This window comes from Candoia aspera, chromosome 17 (assembly GCF_035149785.1).
Source record: "Candoia aspera isolate rCanAsp1 chromosome 17, rCanAsp1.hap2, whole genome shotgun sequence".
In the NCBI taxonomy this organism is placed as follows: Eukaryota; Metazoa; Chordata; class Lepidosauria; order Squamata; family Boidae; genus Candoia; species Candoia aspera.
Window position 1 is genome coordinate 8123706 of NC_086169.1, and position 20774 is coordinate 8144479.

General features: G+C 43.0%; 1 protein-coding gene across 1 annotated transcript; it reads left to right on the plus strand.

Annotated features, from left to right (window-relative positions):
- The first annotated feature begins 60 nt into the window (after positions 1-60).
- On the plus strand, positions 61-10690 carry PEX11B (peroxisomal biogenesis factor 11 beta). Its single transcript, XM_063316805.1, has 4 exons — positions 61-211; positions 5975-6090; positions 9014-9215; positions 10209-10690. Exons 1-4 carry the CDS (start codon positions 156-158, stop codon positions 10579-10581), a joined length of 747 nt encoding a protein of 248 aa, XP_063172875.1. The 5' UTR covers positions 61-155; the 3' UTR covers positions 10582-10690.
- The last annotated feature ends 10084 nt before the right edge of the window (positions 10691-20774 follow it).

Consider the following 20774-nt stretch of genomic DNA (forward strand, 5'->3'; position numbering starts at 1 on the left):
GCCTCACGCGCACCTGTAGCGGAGTCGGAAGTGGAGGTATTTTCCTCACGCGGAGGACGCCTCCGGAGCCGCTGGGCGAGGGCTTCGGCGGAGGAGGTCCGCGAGGCGGAGGCCGCTCCGTTGGTCCGCCCTCTCCTGCCCCCTCGGCCTGCGCGATGGATTCCTGGGTCCGTTTCAGCGCCCAGAGCCAAGCCAAGGAGCGGGTCTTCAGGTCTGCGCGGGCGGAGGGCGGAGGCGGGGCTGAACCCTCCCCTAGAAACTGCCAGGCAGGCGGTGGGCAGCGTCGGTCGCCGCCGCGTTTGGAGGGCGACGAGTCTGCTTAAGCTTGGCTGGGTGACCTCGAAGAGCCGTGCTTTTTAGACATATATGGTGTATGTAAAACGGAAAGACAGGAACGAAAAAGGCGAACAGTTCTCACATAAAAATGAAAACTAGAAGTTACTTTCTAACTGTTTGATTTCAGGGTTAATTTGTTTTCTAACTACTACTTAGATTCTGCCTTTTGGATTTTAAAATGTTGGTTTTTAAAATATTGCTTAGCTGCCTTGAGTATTCACTAGAGAAGTACAGATCAGATAAATAAAACTTAATACACATTCAACGTGTACTACAATTAATGTATTAATAAATACGTCTGTGCATTTAACCAAATTAAAAGATAGAAAATTTTTAAAAGGTAGCATAGACAGTCCATGTTTCTAATTTTTTCCTTTGGTCAGGACATCCAGTGATAAAATACTTGTTCAATTATCAGAGAGGTTGTTGTTGTTTATTCGTTTAGTCGCTTCCGACTCTTCGTGACTTCATGGACCAGCCCACGCCAGAGCTTCCTGTCGGTCGTCAACACCCCCAGCTCCCCCAGGGATGAGTCCGTCACCTCTAGAATATCATCCATCCACCTTGCCCTTGGTTGGCCCCTCTTCCTTTTGCCTTCCACTCTCCCTAGCATCAGCATCTTCTCCAGGGTGTCCTGTCTTCTCATTATGTGGCCAAAGTATTTCAGCTTTGCCTTGAATATCATTCCCTCAAGTGAGCAGTCTGGCTTTATTTCCTGGAGGATGGACTGGTTGGATCTTCTTGCAGTCCAAGGCACTCCCAGAATTTTCCTCCAACACCACAGTTCAAAAGCATCAATCTTCCTTCGCTCAGCCTTCCTTATGGTCCAGCTCTCGCAGCCATATGTTACTACAGGGAACACCATTGCTTTAACTATGCGGGCCTTTGTTGTCAGTGTGATGTCTCTGCTCTTAACTATTTTATCGAGATTTGTCATTGCTCTTCTCCCCAGGATTAAGCGTCTTCTGATTTCCTGACTGCAGTCAGCATCTGCAGTAATCTTTGCACCTAGGAATACAAAGTCTTTCACTGCTTCTACATTTTCTCCCTCTATTTGCCAGTTATCAATCAAGCTGGTTGCCATAATCTTGGTTTTTTTGAGGTTTAGCTGCAAACCAGCTTTTGCACTTTCTTCTTTCACCTTCATCGTAAGGCTCCTCAGTTCCTCTTCACTTTCAGCCATCAAAGTGGTATCATCTGCATATCTGAGATTGTTAATGTTTCTTCCAGAGATTTTAACTCCAGCCTTGGATTCCTCAAGGCCAGCTTGTCGCACGCTCTTCAAAGGCCCATCTAGCTCTATAATTCTGATTATTATTATTTTCATAGTATTTCTGTCCCACCTTTTCAACTGAGAACACAAGGTGTGTTACACAGGTATTGTCAGGGTCAGTCTCGCTTCGCAATAAGGCACGGACTCACTTAATAGGTATTAAGGATTTCCGGTTTATTGGAATGGTGGCTGACAGAACGAAAAACGGGAACGGGGGTGCGGTGGTGAGGCGCCCTGTTTATACCCTCTTGCGGGGTCCCGTGCTCCCCCACCCTCCATTGTCCCCAATCCCTCTTGATGGGCTCCTTGATGGCTGTGTGGGCGTTTTCCCCGTGTGTTTCCTTGTCCTCTTGGTTCCGGTGTGTCCTCCAGGGCACCAGGTGCGGCTTATCGCTGCCTATCTGAAGCCCTTCTTTTCAGCTGTCTATGGGTCCATGGGTGTGGGTGCTTTGGGTGCTTGGTTTAAGCACTGTTTTAATTATCTCCTTCCTCTTTTCCTTAATGATCATGATCCACGTTGTGAGGCTCTTTGTGCCTTGCAACGGGGTCATGACAGGTATCTCATTTTCTTTCCATGGTCTTGTGAGATAGGCTGAGCTGGGAGAGTGACTGCCCCAAGTCAGTCAGTGGACTTAATAGCCAGAACTATTGAACCGACCACTTAATGGTTATTGATCATTTACATGAGGATTCTCCCTTTCTTGTGCCTTGTTTAATATTACTAGGTGGCAACATGCAGCTTTTAAGTCTTGTATTTCTGGCATTTTGTGAGGTGATGTTCATCTGGAATTGAAGTTAAAATAGTTTATCTGGGGATTACATGCATCTCCCTGATAACACAATTTATGATTATGATCTGTACAACAAATTATGATCTGTCATATATTGTATTTGCTTATTGTTTTGCTTTGCAAGTACTTTATTTTTAAAATCCATGGAAAACATTTGGATTAAGTCAGATTAATCTTAAAGGTAATTGTCTGATTGATTGCAGTGGTGCTTTTCATTGCAGACATGGTCTTGCACATAACTAGGGCACAATCATACCCTGGCAACACTTGCTTTCTCACTTGTCCCCCTGACATTTCGCTCATCCCCACCTCCTGAGTGAAAAAGGCTTAAGGTGCCCTTAATTGTGTCAGCTAAAATTTTTATCTCTCCCCCCACCCACACTCCGACACTATCCAAAGATAGCTTCAAGGTGGCTACCTCGGAAGGAAGTTGGGTGTCTGTTGGTAATTGGGAACAGAGGCAGTGGGATAGGCATATCCCAACAGCAATGGGGACATCAAATCTCCTGCCAGTAGGTGATAGCAAAAATACTGCATTTTGTTCCTAAAAGTGGAACACTAATTCCCTTCCTTCTTTCTGCAGAGAGTTGGTATTATTTACTTACATGCATGTAATCACATAGAGCAAGATAATATGAGTGTCAGCTGAAATAAACCATATGCTGAATTTTCTTTCTAATATTAAAACCCAGTAATGAGAAAACTATTGTGATATCTATGTTAAAGGAAAATACATTGTCTCGTTTTTTTGATTAGTGGGAAAAATGCTTTTTCAAAAATGGATAAATTACACATGACTGGAATCTGATCCTTAATATCTAGAATAATAATACTCGTTCGATTTCCTGGAATAATTCTCTTAGCTATTGCCTATGCCCAATGTAACCTAAGTTCTTGAAAAAAAAGTCAGATTTTATATTTCTGGAATATAAGTCAACATATTAACATTAAGAGATTTCCCTATAAATCTACTTCTACATATATTGAAATAACTGTGTGTGTGTATTTCCCCCCCAAAAGATGCCAGTAACTACAAAATCAAATCATATGAGTTAACAATCCCTTCACATTTTTTACATTGCCACAGAGAAAAAAATGACATCCATCCTTTAAAATACATTCTTTGGGGCATCCAATAAGTCAAAATTATTATTTTTTTGCTAAATAACTTTCAGTCTTAAGTCAGATGAAACCAATTTACCATTCTTTAAAACTTGCAATCATTGATGCTATCAGATATTTATAGTTTTTTATTTCCATACTTAAATTTTAGCAATTTCAACCTTAAAATTATTCTTTAATTTTTGATGCAAATACAATGTTGATTTGATTTCAGAACTGGACTTCAGCAGAAGAGAAAGGTTTCTTTGAAGCAAGTAAACAATTTGGTCATATTGAGCTGTCCAGACATGCTTGAGTTATAATTCTATAACCACTGCTGTGAATTATGCAAGCAAAATTCTATTTGAAGTCAAGAGAAATCTTTAAAATAATCATCACCAAATAATTGATTTAAAGTAACTATTCCAGATTCCACCCATGGAAAATTTTCTTGAATTATGGAACAAGTGGCAAGTATATAAATCCATCCACCCACTCCCATACCCAGTGACAGTCCTAAGGTCTTTTGGAGCTTGTAGGCTACCAGCTGGATTCCTGTAGAGTTTTGATCATTTCCAAAAGGTTAAAGATCTCCAACTTGAAAATCTTTCTTGCAACTTTAAGGTGTACCCAAGATATCCTCAAGGTGCTATGATACATTGATGCTGAGATGGAGTAGATAGCATTCAGTTGTCTCTAGCAGTGGGCCAGCTGTCTATAAATAGCTTAACAGATTCATAATGTAAAGAGCATATCCAGTGGTGAGTTTTGCCTGTTGCACCATAACTGAGGGCGCTGCAGGTTAAACCGATCGGAAGGTCGGCGGTTCAAATCCGCGTGACGGGGTGAGCTCCCATTGCTAGTCCCAGCTCCTGCCAACCTAGCAGTTCGAAAACATGCAAATGTGAGTAGATTAATAGGTACTGCTTTGGTGGGCAAGTAACGGCATTCCGTTTAGTCATGCCGGCCACATGACCATGGAAGTGTCTAGGGGCAAACGCCGGCTCTTCGGCTTTGAAATGGAGATGAGCACTGCCCCCTAGAGTTGGACATGACTGGACTTAATGTCAAGGGAAACCTTTACCTTTACCATAACTGAAACAGTCATCCCCAAAAGCTCATTTCCTAGTATGTTGCAGGCAATGCATCTGAATAATGAAATACTCCTTCAAGACAAATATTCCTTCAAGGCACCTCTCTTATTCAAAGAACAGGGTGCCATGTAGCAACATTACTGTTCTGGTGGTAGCAACACTCCCCCCCCGGCCCATCAGTTTCAGTTACGTTAAATCATTTGTGAAACCACGGTTTAATAAATTAACCACAACTGGACTGGGTTCATACAACACACTGAGCCATTAAGCAATGCATTTGCAACTGATTTGATCAAAAAGGGGATTTTTTTTACATATGCATGGCATTATTTATTTTGATGTCATTTAAGCCCCACCACTGGGCGGTTGTCTTGTTTTGGTCATTGAAATATTGCATTAAAGCAATATGCTATACCAAAACCAAACAAGTTACATTATGGCTTAGCACAGTATGTATATTCAGCCTACCCCTGTGCCTTTGTGGTCCTAGAACAGAGATGCAGCAGAGAAATATAACGTCCTTGCCTTGTGTCTAATCAAGAGGAATGGCCAGGACACGGGAACCTCATAGCCGTGATGGACCTTTTCCATTTAATTCAGAGAAAATAAGTATTTGTTATATCTTTGAAAAACATAATCTTAAATCCCCATTGAAGCAGGTTGGAAGGGACAGTGTGCCTGCAACTCCATCATCTTGACTGCGTCCTCTTTAAAAAATGTATCCTATGGTCTGGCTTCCTGGATTTAGAATTCTAATTCTGCTGGTTGTGAAGTATGCCCTGGTCTTTCTCCCTCTTCCCCCCTTTCAGAACTCATTGGCTGCACTTTATAACACTAGAGACCCTGGCCTCACATTGTCTGCTCACTGTGTTAGATGGACGCTCCCTGGGCTTTTTTAAGTAATAGCAGATTTGTTTTATTTGTAAATCATTGTAGCTATTTTACGATGCCTTCTGTATCAATTTTGAATATATATAAGTGTTCATAATGCCAAGGAGGGATGCAGATGTGTATATGTGAATACATAATTGTGTGTGAGAGAGAATATTTAAATATAGATAGATCATATTTTTTCTGAGTTAAACTTTCAAAAAACTATCTTTAAAAACTTATACTCTTGACAGCAGTGGTGCCAGCTGTCCCAAAGATGGTGCCCTCCAGATGTGTTAGAACATTATTCTTATAATCTTAACACAACAAATCTGGACCACACAAAATTGGAGTTATCCTATAACTCCTTTTTTTTAATTTACTTGCCTTGCCCAGCTTTTGAGGTAGATGGTCCAGATGGTTCTATGAGGACTATGCCAGTCTCTCTAGTTGACAAATCTCTTTACTGTTTTGATTCTCTTTACTGTCTGTTTCTGTATTATGCCTAGAGCTGCCCAATATACCTGTACTCTACTAAGCTATGCCCTTCAGAAGAATGGAGCCGGACCTGATTTCCTTGCTAGAATCAAGCAGCTGGAGGCTCATTTGAGTTTGGGACGCAAGTGTAAGTGTGAAGGGAATTGACTAGTGAGGGGGGGCAGAGTTACAACCGGCTCTGGGTTAAGAACTGCATGGGTTTTCGATGAGAAATAGTTTTTATGATCCTTTTGGATTTGTGAAGCATTTATTTGGCAGAGGAGAGAATTCCAACATTCTATTTCCTGTTTATGCTGCTAAGAGCATCTTAAAAGACCGGGAGCAATGCCCATCCTTGCTGGCTTTCAACAGCAAACCCATTTTTTAATCTGGAGCCATTGGCCAATTTTTATTTTTTTATTAATTTGTCTGATCTCCCTTTAAAACAGTAGGAGCTGCTCGCTGCCGTATTGCTGGCAGGGGATTCTGTAAATAGTGCAAGAAGTAGCACATGCCCATTGGAACATTATCCCCCCTGGGGAGAGATTGACCCTGACCCCCTCGGCCTTCTAGGAGCCCCTGAAAACTTGGTTTTGCCGTTGGGCCTGGGGATCCTGTAGAAAGTTGGAGCCTGCAAAATGGTTGCATTGTGTGTAAGATTTTGATTGCACTCTCCCATGGTTTTTGTTTATAGTTTTTAATTCTTATTAACAGTTTTGTTGTAATTGTTTTTGTTAGTTTTTTGCTTTGCTATTTTAATAGTGTGAGCCACTCAGAGTCACATATGTGAGATGGGAGCCTATATAAATTCAACAAATAAATAAATAGTTTTATGGCTCAGCAACTACTTAGATGTTGCATGACCTTAAGTTCTGCTATTTACCTATAAAAGCTGACCCACTCTCTCTCTCTCTCTTCATACCCTGTCAAATTTTATAAACTAGGTATCCCAACATATTCATTTTTAACTTAAGCTCTTCCAAAAAGGTTGGCTTTCTTCTCTGTGATCCCCTTGACTGACCTTTTCTGCATGTTTTCCAGCCCTAGTCTCCTTTTTCAGCTGGGTCTCCTTTTTCAGACACATGAGGTATTTAAGTTACTGGAAGGTAGATTCTGGTTAAATGTTAGAAAAAATATTCTAAGATAGCAATTCAACAATTATCTAATTCTAATACTCTATTTCACATGGGGTATATACAGTATTCTAAGCACTGTATAAATCTTTACAATGTTGTGAGCCTAATTTCAGTTCCTTTCCCACTTACAGATATTTATTAGCCATAGCAACCTATGCTGGCTGGGAATTCTGGGAGTTGTAGTCCTCATATACCTGAAGGGAACTTGGGTGGGAAGGACTGCAATACAGGTAGTCCTCATTTAGCGACTGCCTCAGACAACAACCATCTGCAGTTACAGTGGTGATGAAAAATGAATTTTGCAACCAATTCACACATTTACAACCTTCCCATCATCTCTCTCTGTTACCTATTCACCACTGCAGGCAGTTAGTACACGCTGTCCTGTGTCTGGCCCATTTTTCCCCCCTCCTCCCAGAGTGGAGGGATTTCCTGAGCTGCTTTTCTCAGCACTTCCCTAAAAAGTGCTGACTGCAAGCTAACCTCAGCTCTGTAGCCTTAATTAGTTGACTGGAAGCCTCTGACCAGCTGGTGATGTTGCCTGACATTGAGAAGACCTGATCAATTTCACACTAAAGGCTTTTGTTTGCCTCCTAAGCACCAGCACGTTCCTTTCAATGTGTACATTGTGTGCAGGGAAATAAAGCGGGTGTAATATAACAAATATGCACCATTTACATTTTAGAGTCCATTGTGTAATTTAAATAAACATAAATGCAACTTTTGCATGTGGAAAATAAAGTATCCCCCTACATTTATTACTACCTCAAATACCTCAAATGATTAGAACAGCCTTTCTCACCTTTTGACCCTGGAGGAACCCTTGAAATATTTTCCAGGACCCAGGGAACCTCCATTCAAGCTCCAACACAGGCCGGTAGTTACAAAATTATTATATTTGTTTCATGGGTAGGCCTGTATATATTCATTAACAGTGTTCTTAAACTGAAAATAAAGAATGAAACTTACCTCTTCAATGTGAGGTTGCCTGAATTTGAAATCATATTTTAAATAATTTGTGATCTCCCAGGGAACCCCTGGTGACCTCTTGTGGAACCCTGGTGGAGAAACCCTGAATTAGGACATTGTTAAAGAGGATCTGGGAGAAACTGTCGTACTGAATCCTCAGACATCTAGTTGGATTTGCTCTTTGTTATTTAAGTGTGTGGTATCACCACGCCTAGATTGAAAGAGTTCTCTGAGGCCTTCAGAAAGAAGGTTATAGATGCCTATGAGTCCGGGAAGGGATTGAAAAAGATCGCCAAACAATTGGACATCAGTCATTCCAGAAAATCATCCAGAAGTGGATGAAAAAAAAATGGAAGGTTCTGGAACGGCCAAGTCAAAGCTCGGATCTAAATCCCATTGAGTTGCTGTGGGGTGATTTGAAACAGGCTGTGCATGCAAGAAACCCCCAAAACTTTGCACAGCTGAAAAAATTCTGCATGGAGGAGTGGGAAAAAAATTCCTCTCAGTCGATATCAGAGTCTGGTAGACAGTTACAAGAAACACCAAAGGGGGCAATGCCAGGTATGAGAGTCAAGAGGGTACTTACTCTATCCATGTTCAAAATTTGCATTTATGTTTGTTTAATTACACAATGAATTGCAAAATGTAAAATGCTGCATGATATTTATTATATTATATCCCCGTTATCAGTATTGTTGAAATGAAGATCAAATATCTGTATGTTGAAATATGTTGAAAAAGGAAAAAAATTCAACAGGGTGTACTTACTTTTCCATGTGACTGTAGGAATTATTTTGGAGGCGTCTTGCTCCCTCTGCCCCCCTTTCGTACCCACAGGGCTCAGCCCAGTAAAATAAGGTTTAAGGACTCATCAGTCACTTACTATTCCATCCAGCAGTATTTCAGGGCATCTCCTTTGGCAAGGGGTGGAACGTGCACATCAGTGTCTCTGGGCTTCCCTTCTAGTGTTCCGGCTGGGGAACTCTGCTGATGCCCTGGAGGCGGCCAAAAGAGCCATCCATCTGTCAGACATCGTCCTTCGTTTCTGCATCACCGTGAGCCATTTGAACAGGGCCATGTACTTTGCTTGTGACAACATCTTGTGGGCAGGGAAATCCGGTCTCATTCCCCACGTGGACCAGGAGAAGTGGAGTCAGCGGTCGTTCAGGTGAGGCGGAACTCCCCTCCTCCCAGCTGGCTTTGACGCTGCCTGCCGGAAATGGCTGAAGTCCAGCGGAGATGGGAAGAGGGAGCTCTGGGCTGAGAGGCTCTTCTTTATGTACAAGAGAGGCTGTGGTAGTTTTGTAGGTGGTTTTTAAATACTAGGTTGACTTTGCAGGAAGAAAGCAACGCAAGCGAAGGTATTGCAGTTATAGCAATTAGAAGCACACAGTACTTCTCAATCTTTGCTGATTACTTTTGAGTGAATACTTGCATTTCTCTATAGTAATAGTAATTAATAATGGAGATAAAAACAGCTACAACTCCAAGTACTGTACAGAGATTGCAGTACAAGATGGCCTTGCCCTTATAGTCAAATAGGCCTGGTGGAAAATGAAGAAGGAAGTGTTTGAAGGGACACCAGATTCAGGTACCCTGTGTTATAAAATACATATGCATGTATATACTAGAAAGCAGATTCTGGTTAAATGTTAGGAAAAAAACATCCAAGGCAACTACTTGGTGCAAAATACCGAACTGCTTCAACCTACGTTGCCCACATGGGATTATTTTTCAGTTGTTCAAAAGCTCCACCCTTGATAGGCAGATTTGCTGCAAAGACAATTCAACATGGAATCGATCGCTCAGAGAGGAGGCACTCTTGTGATCAATGAGGACTGGAGAGACTTTTATTAGGAAAGCTTTTTTGGACTCCTTCACAGAGCAGAGGCTGGGCTTGATAGTTTTAAATAAACCTTCCAGCTGTATGGTGCTATGAAATAGGCTTGCCATGAATATTTGCGAAGAAGGAGAACCACCGGGGTTAACACATCTGTTAGAACATGGCCCTTAATTCGAGCTACCACTTCTCAAAATAAAAAGAGTTCCATGGTCTTTTCAGCAAATCCGCCTATCAAGTAGTTGCTTTGCAGGTGAAAGCGGAATTTTGCTATTCCAGCTATGATTTCAGGATGTTTCACTCTATCATCACACTTTTCAGGTATTACCTCTTTGCGCTGATTATGAACTTGAGCCGGGATGTCTATGAAATCCGGCTCCTGATGGAGCATGAGATGAACGGGAAGCACCATAAGAGTAGCTGTGGAAATGACGGATTTGCCCCGGGGGAAGACCGTCGGATCCGGCAGCTGGCCCTGAGGCTGAAGCAGCAGCTCTGTCTCTTGGCGCAAGTGCTGCGGAGCAACCCTCCCCTGCTGCTCGATGTGATGAAAAATGCCTGCGATGTTTTCATCCCCTTGGACAAGTTGGGCATGTGCAAGAGCAGCTCAGGTTTTGTGGGGCTCTGTGGCCTGACGTCATCCATCCTCGCCATCCTCACAATCATCCACCCGTGGCTGAAGCTGAAACCATGACTGGGGCTGATGGGGCTAGCTGGCTGAGGTGCTTCCTCCTGCTAGATTTCCCACTCCAGAAACTGGCTGGGGGCACTGGTGACACGGCAGAGGCAGCCAGCCAGTGGCTGCTTGGGAAGCAGGGGTTCCTCAGGACTGGGGTGCCTTGGGGAACGGAGGAGAGAGCCTTGTTTTGCACCCTTTTACGCTGAGGCCAGCAGTTCAACAAGCAGCTTTGGGAATGGACCTTTTGTGGTATTTGGGTTCTCGGGGAGGGGGTAGTTGGAGCAGCATTCTTGTCACGTCCAGTTTATTTAAGGTTGAGAAACCAGGAACAAAACAAACCTGCGCTAGCCTGACAGACATGATAGTTATGGCCCTCATCAGCTAGAGAGTGGGAGACTGGTGAAAACAGTCCCTTTGTTCAGAGCCTCTCAGGAGTTGAGAATGGCCAGAGGTTTGAGCTCTCCTCTCTCTCAACAGGGATATATGACTTACAGATCAGCGTATTGATTTATGGCACTATTCACTCGTGTTGAATTCTTTTCGTCCCTCAAAAAATAAGTATTTCTAATAAAGATAATCTTTGGAATCTAGCAGTCTAGAGCTAAATGTAGCCAGGTTTTTTCTCTGAAGTATTTTGTTTTTATAATTTACCGCTTATTGCAAATTTGGACAAGTTTTCACAGCTCCATTCCTCACTCTCCCTTTGAGGCACCACTTTCTTCCTTGCAACTATAGTTTTTATTATGGTCTCCTTTACCGATGATAATAATAATAATGATAACTGTTCTAATCTGAGCTGGGAAGGAAAGGAGTAAGAAATAAAAGGAGGTACAATGGTGATGCAGTGCAGTGTGGAATACAAGGGGGTGAATAGGCTTTCTTCTCTCCAATCTGACGTTTTGAATTGACTTTCCGTCCACGCTTGCTGGGTAAATCCTTCATGACCCGTGAGCTTCCAAAGATACTCCCTTTGCTCCAGGTGATTTGTGCCTTCAAGTTAAGACTAAGCAAGCAGCCCATCTCTTCTTCAGAGATAACCTGATTTTGAATGTGTGTGTCTGATATGCACGGGGGAGGGGAGGGGAGGGGAGGGGTGAATTAATCTGGGACGGAGATCTAGGACATAGGCCTGTAATGACGACCACAGCCACTTTCTGACTGTTGGTTTAATTTCCTAATCAAGTCTCTTGTTCTTTTTGGTCCAGACGTCTGGCTGTGTTGTAGGATGTTAATGGCCAGATGTTAACGAAGAAGCAAGATGTTCCAAGCCAAGTTACAAAGGGGGTAGAGAATTCTTGGAAACTTTTTTCCTCAGAAGGCTCTTACAGTCTTTGTGGTCACGGAACAGTCATGCAGAATGATCAGAGGGGCAACTCAGACTTTAACCAAAGGTCATGACAAGATCTGTGATGCTGAGATAGCCCAGCGATCAGGCCGAGGTAATCCCGCATTGCTTATAAAACAGAACCGGAAGGAGGAGAAATCCCATCTTCCACACCGTCAAGGTTCATCTCAGGACTTCCTGTGCTCTTTTGTTGCCCGGCCAATGACAAGAAAGGTCTTTGGTATATGAGATTGGAATGATCAAGAGAGTGATGGGAGTGCTTATGTTGCTAGAATAAAACTTATAAGATCTACGATTAGTCTCCTGGGTGCTGTTCTGGTGCTGCCTAACGTATTTCTTCTTCTACGCTACAGCAGAGGACAGACCTCTTGTAACTGGTGACCATCACCTTCCAAGTGGGGTGGATGCCCCTGAAGAGAAGTGTTTTGGAAATATAATCTGAGCATCGTAACCTTCAGGGAGCAGTGTGCCTTTTGAGCCCGAGCGAGGAAACCGGCAGGTGTTTCTCTGGCCACCGCCGGCTGGCTTTTTTCTCTCACACGAGAGAGCTTCCAGCGGGACTCCAGTGGACCGCATTGGGCTTTCCTCTTGGCCCTTTGTGTGGCTGAACAGCGTTGTGTTTCTTGATTGCCTTGTGCTGCCTAAAGAATTGAGGAATTAGCATTTATTTATCTATCTATACTACAAATTTAGTCACTGCCCATCTCGCTCCAGGAGCAGCTCTGGGCGAGAGGGAAGGTGCTACAGGGGACTGCTGGGTGGCCAGTTCCTTTCCATGCTTGAGCTGTAGGATAGCTGGAGAAGTTGCTGCTTCTGGAGTCCTGCCCTTACCTTGGCTGGAGTGGCACAATGTGTAAGCTTTCTTTTGTGTAGAATCTGTCAGACAAACATTAGAAGCAAGAGGAACACATTATGTGAATTAAGGATTGCAGAAGATGGAATTACAAAAACTGCAGGACCCCAAGGTGAAAAAGTTACAAAAGGTGTGTGATTCAACAGGAAGCAAGCAGAAGACACCTGGGGATGCTGGGGAATTCACACAGACACACACCGTGGGGGAGGAACCAGCTTTGATACTGTCCTGTGGATAAGAGGACACTTCCCTGTTAACCTCATTCTGTTAAATTAGATGTGGAAGTCTCTAAAGTTCTTCCTCATCCCAGTTAAAATCCATTACTGAACTTCCCTCTCCAAAAGGGAAAGAGACCCTATAAACTCGGTAGGAGGAAAACATCCAGCATATTTTCTCCCCTGTCGGGTTTTGAGTACAGGAAAAGATGGACTTTGGACAGAGAAGAGTGATTTTTAGCTAAGAACTTACCAGCAGGGCTAAATTTTCTCTATTCCTAAAGTACAAGCCCAGAAGATTATAAATCATTAACTCATTTGCATTGTCACTAAATTGATAATCTTGGCAGTGGGGATTACAGATTTATAAATTCGGATTTTTTAATCTTTTTTGAACTCTCGAGTCTTCTATTTTGCTCTTTAGTTAGGATTTATAATCAGATTTTTATTTGGATGGCTATTATTTTGCTATATTTTCCTAAATGAGAGTGACTGGTGTAGTGCATAAGGCTAGAAACTGAAAGACTCCCACATTAGGCACAAAGCCAGCTGGGTGACCCTGGGCCACTCTCTCCAAGCCAGCCTTTCTCAACCTTTTGACCCTTGAGAAACCTTGAAATATTTTTCAGGCCTTGGGGAACTCCTGAATGTGCAGGATTATTAATTATTCAACTTTCAGCACCAAAGTTTCCAACTCAGTGAAAGACCGGATTTGAAAAGCAGCTGGTGATTCAAATCCTATCTGGAAAGGAGAATCAGGAAAGCCATATATTTTCAGGGATCTCTCTGTCTTAAGAGATATCAAAATAAATAGAAAAGGAAGAAAAATCGCCATTTTCCCACATTGCCCAGAACGGAGTGGATTAAAAATGTACAAGCAAGCTCAGGTGCTTTGCCAAGAGCCAGATGGAGGCTGGACTGTAGCTGATTTTGTTGGATTCTTGGACTTAGCCCAAAGAACTCTTGTGTGGACTCCTTTTTTTCCCATTTAAGCAACCATGGTTTCGACTGTACTTTTGCTTCTTTTACTTCTTTGGTGTTGGCAGAGTGCTAGAAAGCATTTGGCCCAGGAGAGATCAGAAGTCACACACCAGGCATTTCTATAAAAATAAATTTATTTACAGAAAGCACAAAAACATATTTACAGGCTTCTGCATTCTCACAGGCTCTCAGAGAGGAGAGATTTCTCCCTCGGCTGCATATTCTCTACAGAGTAAGAAGGAACTGAGTAACAATCAAAACTGCCCTCGCTTCAGGCACTTGCAACTATTAACATCTGAAAAGAGGACAATTAAATTCAACCTCTTCACTGGCCAAAATCATTTGTTACCACAGTGACCTTAATCTTTAGCAGAAAAACAATATACCAATACTCCCCTTTTTATGCTATAGAATGAGATGCAAACCAATTTTCTTTGTCAACTCTGTATGTCCCCATCAGGCAAAAGATCACCATCAGCAAGTCCTTGCTGTTCTCTTATGGTGGTCAGATCAACTGGAGAGGTGGAATTTAATCTCCCCCAGTTTTGTTCGGCAAAAGAAGCCCTTTTGCTAATTATTAATTTCTCTCCCATTACGAACCTGTAGCTCCTCTGGCTTTGTTCACAGCCAACAAAGATGGCTTTCTTTGTTGTGGGGCCTCCTTTCCTTCTCTGTTGTTTTGGAATATGAACCCAAGCAGTGCTACCAAACACTCTAAGATGGTTTACCTTTGGTTTCACACCATAAAACAAATGGAATGGAGTGTCCTGAATCACAGAGTTATACAATCTGTTTTGTGCATAACAGGCAGTAGATATTGATTCTGCCCAGTACTTAAAAGACAAATGTGAATCTTTAAGCATGCATTCCATCGCATTTTGCAAGGTTCTGCCCTTTCTTTCAGCAACACCATTTTGCTGAGGGGTGTAACTTGTTCCCTTTTCCACTAGGAACCTTTTGAACTTGTGAGAAAGGTACTCTCCTCCTCTATCACATTGGAGTGCAGATACAGCCCTAAGGAATTTTCCATTTGCCCATGTCACAAAACCTTTAAATTTCTCAAATGCCTCATCTTTGTGTTTTAAGATGTAGATAAATGTGTATCTTGAGAAATCATCAGTGCATACCTTGCTTGTCCAAGACTTGGAGCAAAAGGACCAATAATGTCAGAGTGTTCAATTTCCAAAGGTCTAGTTGTAACTCTGTCACTGTGCTTACTCACAGGAGCTTTTCGTGTTTTGCATTCTTTGCAAACTACACAATCTAAGTATTTGTCACAGGGTTTTATCTTTAGGTCAGCACACAGCTGTGGCATTTGTGCTATATACTTGAAATTAGCATGACCAAATCTCCTGTGCATCAGGTGTACACATTGGTCATGATATGCAGTGTTGCCAACTGCAGCCTTGCAGCTTGGCTTCCTTGCATTTTGCACAAGGAGTCTTTTACCAGTAGCACACAATTTTCCATTTTTACGTATCTCACAATCATTTTTCTTAAATGTTATGATGTACACTATTGCAGCTAATTGTGCCACAGATAAAAGGTTTGATTATAAATTTGGCACATACAACACACCTTTTACAGTTTCTCCCAAGCAGGATAAATACATAAATTATGGCACCTTGTCCCATAATTTTGGTCACAGACCCATCAGCCAAAGATACACTTCATCTTTCAGTTTTAGACAGTGACACAAAAGAGCTTTTACAATTACATAAATGACAATTGGCCCCAGAATCTAACACCCATACATCAGAATTACCCTTCTCAGCAACCTGTGCAATTTGGGTTGTCTGAAGAGCCTTCTTCTGTGTTGCCCTTGTGTCCTTCTTCTCTGTCTTTCTACTCTTGGGTCTCAAGGCACAATCTTTCTGCAAATGTCCAGCTGAACCACAAGTGAAGCATCGCTGGCTGGTTAGTGCTGTGGCCTCAGCTTCCTTTCCCTTCTTTTCTGGTACTGCGGCTTTCCAGAAGAGATGGGGGGGGATCTTTCCTCTCTCTTCTCCCATTCAGCGAGTAAGCGCTGTGTAACATATGATGGGGTGAGGTCTGCTTCAGGCATAACCTCCAGGGTACAAATCAGTGTCTTCCACGTTTCATTTAGTGCAGGAGGACATAGGATTTTGTGAGAGGTGTAAATTCCATTCCTCTCTCCTGCAACTCAACAAAAAGCTGCTGAATATAATGCAGGTGCTCAGGGAGGCTATCTCCTGCAAGGTAGGCTTTGTACAGCTTTTTTGTCAGGGTAACTTTACTCCCTGCTGTTACCTTTACATACAAGTCTCTCAAAGCATCCCAAAGTTGCTTTGCAGACTGCATACCTCGCACATGGACTAGCTGATTGTCCTCAACTCCCAGGATAATGGTGGCTCTAGCCTGCTCATCCTGTCTCAGCCATTCAGCACTGGGCTTTGGGGGGGTTTGCTCACCAATTGGCAGCCAAAGATTCTCTCTCCATCTTCAGGGCAATTCAAATAGTTGGTCTCTGATAGGTGCTCCAGAGGCATCGCTGAGGGCTGAGAGGTAGCCATGGCTTCTTCCTTCTTTTGCAAGTCACCTCAGCTGGCTTCTTTGTCCTGTAGACTGGCAGTTGCTGGAAAAATCTCCAGGCGGCTCCAAAGAAAATCTTCACAGGTCTTTGCTACCTGCCTTTAAATTGTGCATGAGGTGTGGAGCTGATCTCTCTATTCTCTCTGGGGTTTTACTGGGCTTACTGGGTTTACTGGGCTGCTTACTGGGCCCATAACCTGTTGGCAGAGTGCTAGAAAGCCTTTGGCCCAGGAGAGATCAGAAAAGTCACACACTAGGCATTTCTATAAAAATAAATTTATTACAGAAAGCACAAAAACATATTTACAGGCTTCTGCATTCTCACAGGCTCTCAGAGAGGAGAGATTTCTCCCTCAGCTGCATATTCTCTACAGAATAAGAAGGAAATGAGACAATCAAAATTGCCCTCGCATCAGGCAATTGCAACTATTAACATCTGAAAAGAGGACAAATTCAACCTCTTCACCTGGCCAAAATCATTTGTTACCACAGTAACCTTAATCTGTAGCAGAAAAACAATATACCAATATTTGGCACACTTTCTATGCAACAAATGGGGGAGGGATAGATTGGGAGAGCAATTCTCTTGCTGAACTCAAACTTTATGCACTGGAAAATATTGACCTGAAAAATAAAACATGTTGGCTTTGCTCCTTTTTGGCTGCCCATGGAGATAAGGGATATCCTCTGTTTCCTGTACCCCTCAGTACTGACTGAGGTGAATCACATTATTACACTTGACCAGCCCCTCTTATTTAGCAACCAGCATTTCAACACTGTGCAGGAACATTCCAATGCCCTATTCTGTTTTCAAAGAATATATGGATCTTGATCTGTGGGAAGGTGGGAAAACCGTTCCCTTAATTTAACAGCCCTGTTACACATGGTGTTTCAGTCATATTGATCCTGTTAATGATGAAGTAGCTTGGGATGTGGGAATGCAAGTCTGTACAGGACAGACAACCTAACATAATGGCACTTCAAAGAACGCTGCCCAAGCCCTGGCTTTTAACACTGAAGGTATCTGACTACCTGATTGTTTATGGTGGACTTGTGGCATATATGGTTCTAAAACTCTACCAAAGTCCTGGCAAATAATTTTTACAATTTATTGGCTATGGCCAGGAGGGTTTCACCCACCCTCACCAAAAATTAAATGGACATTTGGATATCACTATAGAACATGCAGGGCAATTACACCTGACATAAAATTTGCCAGAGGAAAAATTGGGAGGGCAATATTTCCAGCTGTGGGAGTTGCTAAGAACTACAAAGACATTCATAGTTTATATATATTTGTTGTAAACATGTCTGTAGCTTTTGAAATCTTTATTAATGAAACCTCACAAGGCCATGGGTTGCTTCAGGACGAGGTCCTATCTGAAAAATGTGGTAATGCAAAATACAGTAGACTTCCCTTAGATCAGGTATTAGTAGAGCATGGAGGAGTTTGTGTCTATATATTAATCAAACCTGCTGCATATTTCATGACAGAAGTGAAGTCTTGATGGCACAACAACAAGTTAGCTAACATAGTTTCCTCTGTAACTAAGGACAGGGAACATTTTCAAAAACAGCAGCAAGACAACCAATCCATATGGGATGGCTCACTTTTTAGCTACCAGATCGGGGTTGGGTGAAACATTTTTTGCTTGGCCTGATTGCTATTATAGTCTTGGTATTTCTTGCTACACTTGGATTTTGTTTTATACAATATTTGCCTGCCATGCAATGCTGCCACTACACTTTTAACTCTGCTCCACAACACACTGCAACCACAGGTAGTATACAGTTTCAAATGTTCACTCACTTCCTTGTTATACATAATGGTGGTTCAGCAAACTATAAATATTTTGAGAACCAAATGGGGGAATCTACTTGGTGCTTTATCTTAGAAGCGAGATTTCCTGCTGCCCTCCCCACCCCAAAGAAGACAGGACAGACGGTGTCTGCTGAGAGCGCATGTCCCTGTTCCCGTGGGGTGACATCTGGCATCCTTAGCTCCTTGAGGGAAGATCTCCAGCACCACACATACTACCATCCTGTTATTAATATAAAATGTTATATTTTAGTAATGTGTCTGTTTAACAGTAAGCCCAATGAGGGATTTAAGCATGTTTTGTTATCACATTTATTTCTAGAAAGTAAGCTACTTTTTTTGCATAATCACCACACAAAAGATCATAGAATATCACAGCTTTTGCAAAAATGGATACAACTGTTCTTAGAAGCATGAGAGTTCCAAACTGAAGTGGTGTATCAGCTGCTCCGCAGGGCAGCCATAAAGTGGGATGGCCCTGCTTGCTCCCAGGGTCGTCAGGCAAGGCCACGTGTCAGCAGGGAAGCCATCAGGAAGTTGCTGGTCCCAGGTGGGCAGGCAGGCAAAGGGGCTGCTGCCAGGCAGGAGAGGGATCCAAGGGGTGCATGTGGGCACAGGGGAGGCCAGGGGGTGCCTGAAGGGGCCCGAGAGGCACTGCATGGGTGGTGGGGTGCAATGAGAGATCGCTGGCTGCTGGAATAGAAATGGCAAAACTATCTTAATTAGAACGCATGCATTTGGCCTACGTGACTTTATGGGGTTTAATGCACTTTGTATTTCGATTGTCAGCTATACCAATCCACAAAGTATTTTAATTTTTTTTCAAATTTTAAAAAACGCTTTGATGATTCAAGTAAAAAAGGCTATTTCACTCTGGTCTTCCTATTTCAGAGTGATGACAATTAATTTAAATCTTCATTGGGACGTAGAAGACCGCACACGTGAGATCTTCATGTCTGGGTTCAAAGGCTGGAGGGACAGAACAGGGAACTCCGGGAAGAATTGAGGAGAGGAATGTTCAGAGAGCAACCCTTTCTCTTTCAGAATTCCACACTAAATGCTCTCTCACTCCCTCCCCTGGACATACGTCATGCAGCATTCTGCATTTAAGTCCGTTGCCTGGGAAAAGGTTGACTCAGGCCAGAGAGGTGACTCAGCTTGGTCAAAAGATCTGGTTCTCCAGGCATGTCCCGACGTCTGGGACACCCCAGGCCAGACCACGATGCCCTCCTTGCAGCTGGATCCAGTTGCCTCCAGGAGGATTTCAGAGCCCAGGTGAATTCAGCGGGATTCAGATGTGCTTCTGTTGCAACGGGAACAGAGGTTGCAGCTTCCAGAGACAGTTCAGTTGATGGAATTAACATGGGGAACAACAATGTCCCCCACGTGGCTCACCCCTCTGCTCTCATCCAAAGAAACACACGTTTCCTGTGTCACTTGTGGACGACTTCCGCATAGCGCCTGCACCACTGAAAAGCAGATTCGGACTCCTGCGATCCCATCAATTGGAAAACAAATATTAAAAAATGTACAATGGGCAGCTTTCGAAACTAAGAATATAATCAGGGTGGTCCTCCAGATATCTGTTCAAACTTGTTCAAAAATTCTCTGGAGTACGAAATGAGTAACAAGATGCCCTGAGTAACAAGCTGCCCTGATTTGCTGATGATATCAAATATTTAGTTAAAACAAAAACAGAAAGTGAAAACTCCTGAACAGGAAGGGGAACCTGTTGCTGCCCAGAAACCTTGGACTGTGTCTCGAAGGTTTTGTGTTACCAGGTGAGGTGTATGGGAATTACCTTCTTTGAAAGGCTTGGAGCTGTAGTCAGGGCCGTAGGGGCCAAGGGTTTTATTGTTTGGATATTAATCTACCAATCACATTGCTCATTTTTGTGACTATTCCTCTAGTTTAAAAAATCCTTTAGGAACATTATTTGCTTCCATTTTTATGCTACTTTCAAAGAGAATATCTGTAGCTCAGGGTTGAACGGTGGAGCCCATGGTGCTCTCTGAGCTTTGCAGTTTTCCTTGCAGACGTTTTGTTGCCAGACTAGGCAACGGCTTCAGTGCGACACGGAAGGTTGCCCAGTCTGGCGATGAAAGCGTTGCCTAATCTGGCAACGAAATGTCTGCAAGGAAAACCGCAAGGCTCAGAGAGCACCCAGGTCTCCACAGTATGCTACTTTGAATTATAAGTTGCCCTGGCCATTCAACAGAAGAGCAGAACATCAGTCAAATAAGTAGGTAAACAATACAGTTGTCCCGAAGGATCGTTCAGGCCAGAGGAGTAGGCATAAAAATGGGAAATGCCGCTCAGCTAAGCGCACAGGCCGCCCTCGACCTACAGAGGCAGTGGGAGGGTGCTGGGATGGCCGGAACACCAGGAGCCATGGTTCATTTAGCGCCATCGGAGACTGTTGCCTCCTTTCGTATTACTGCA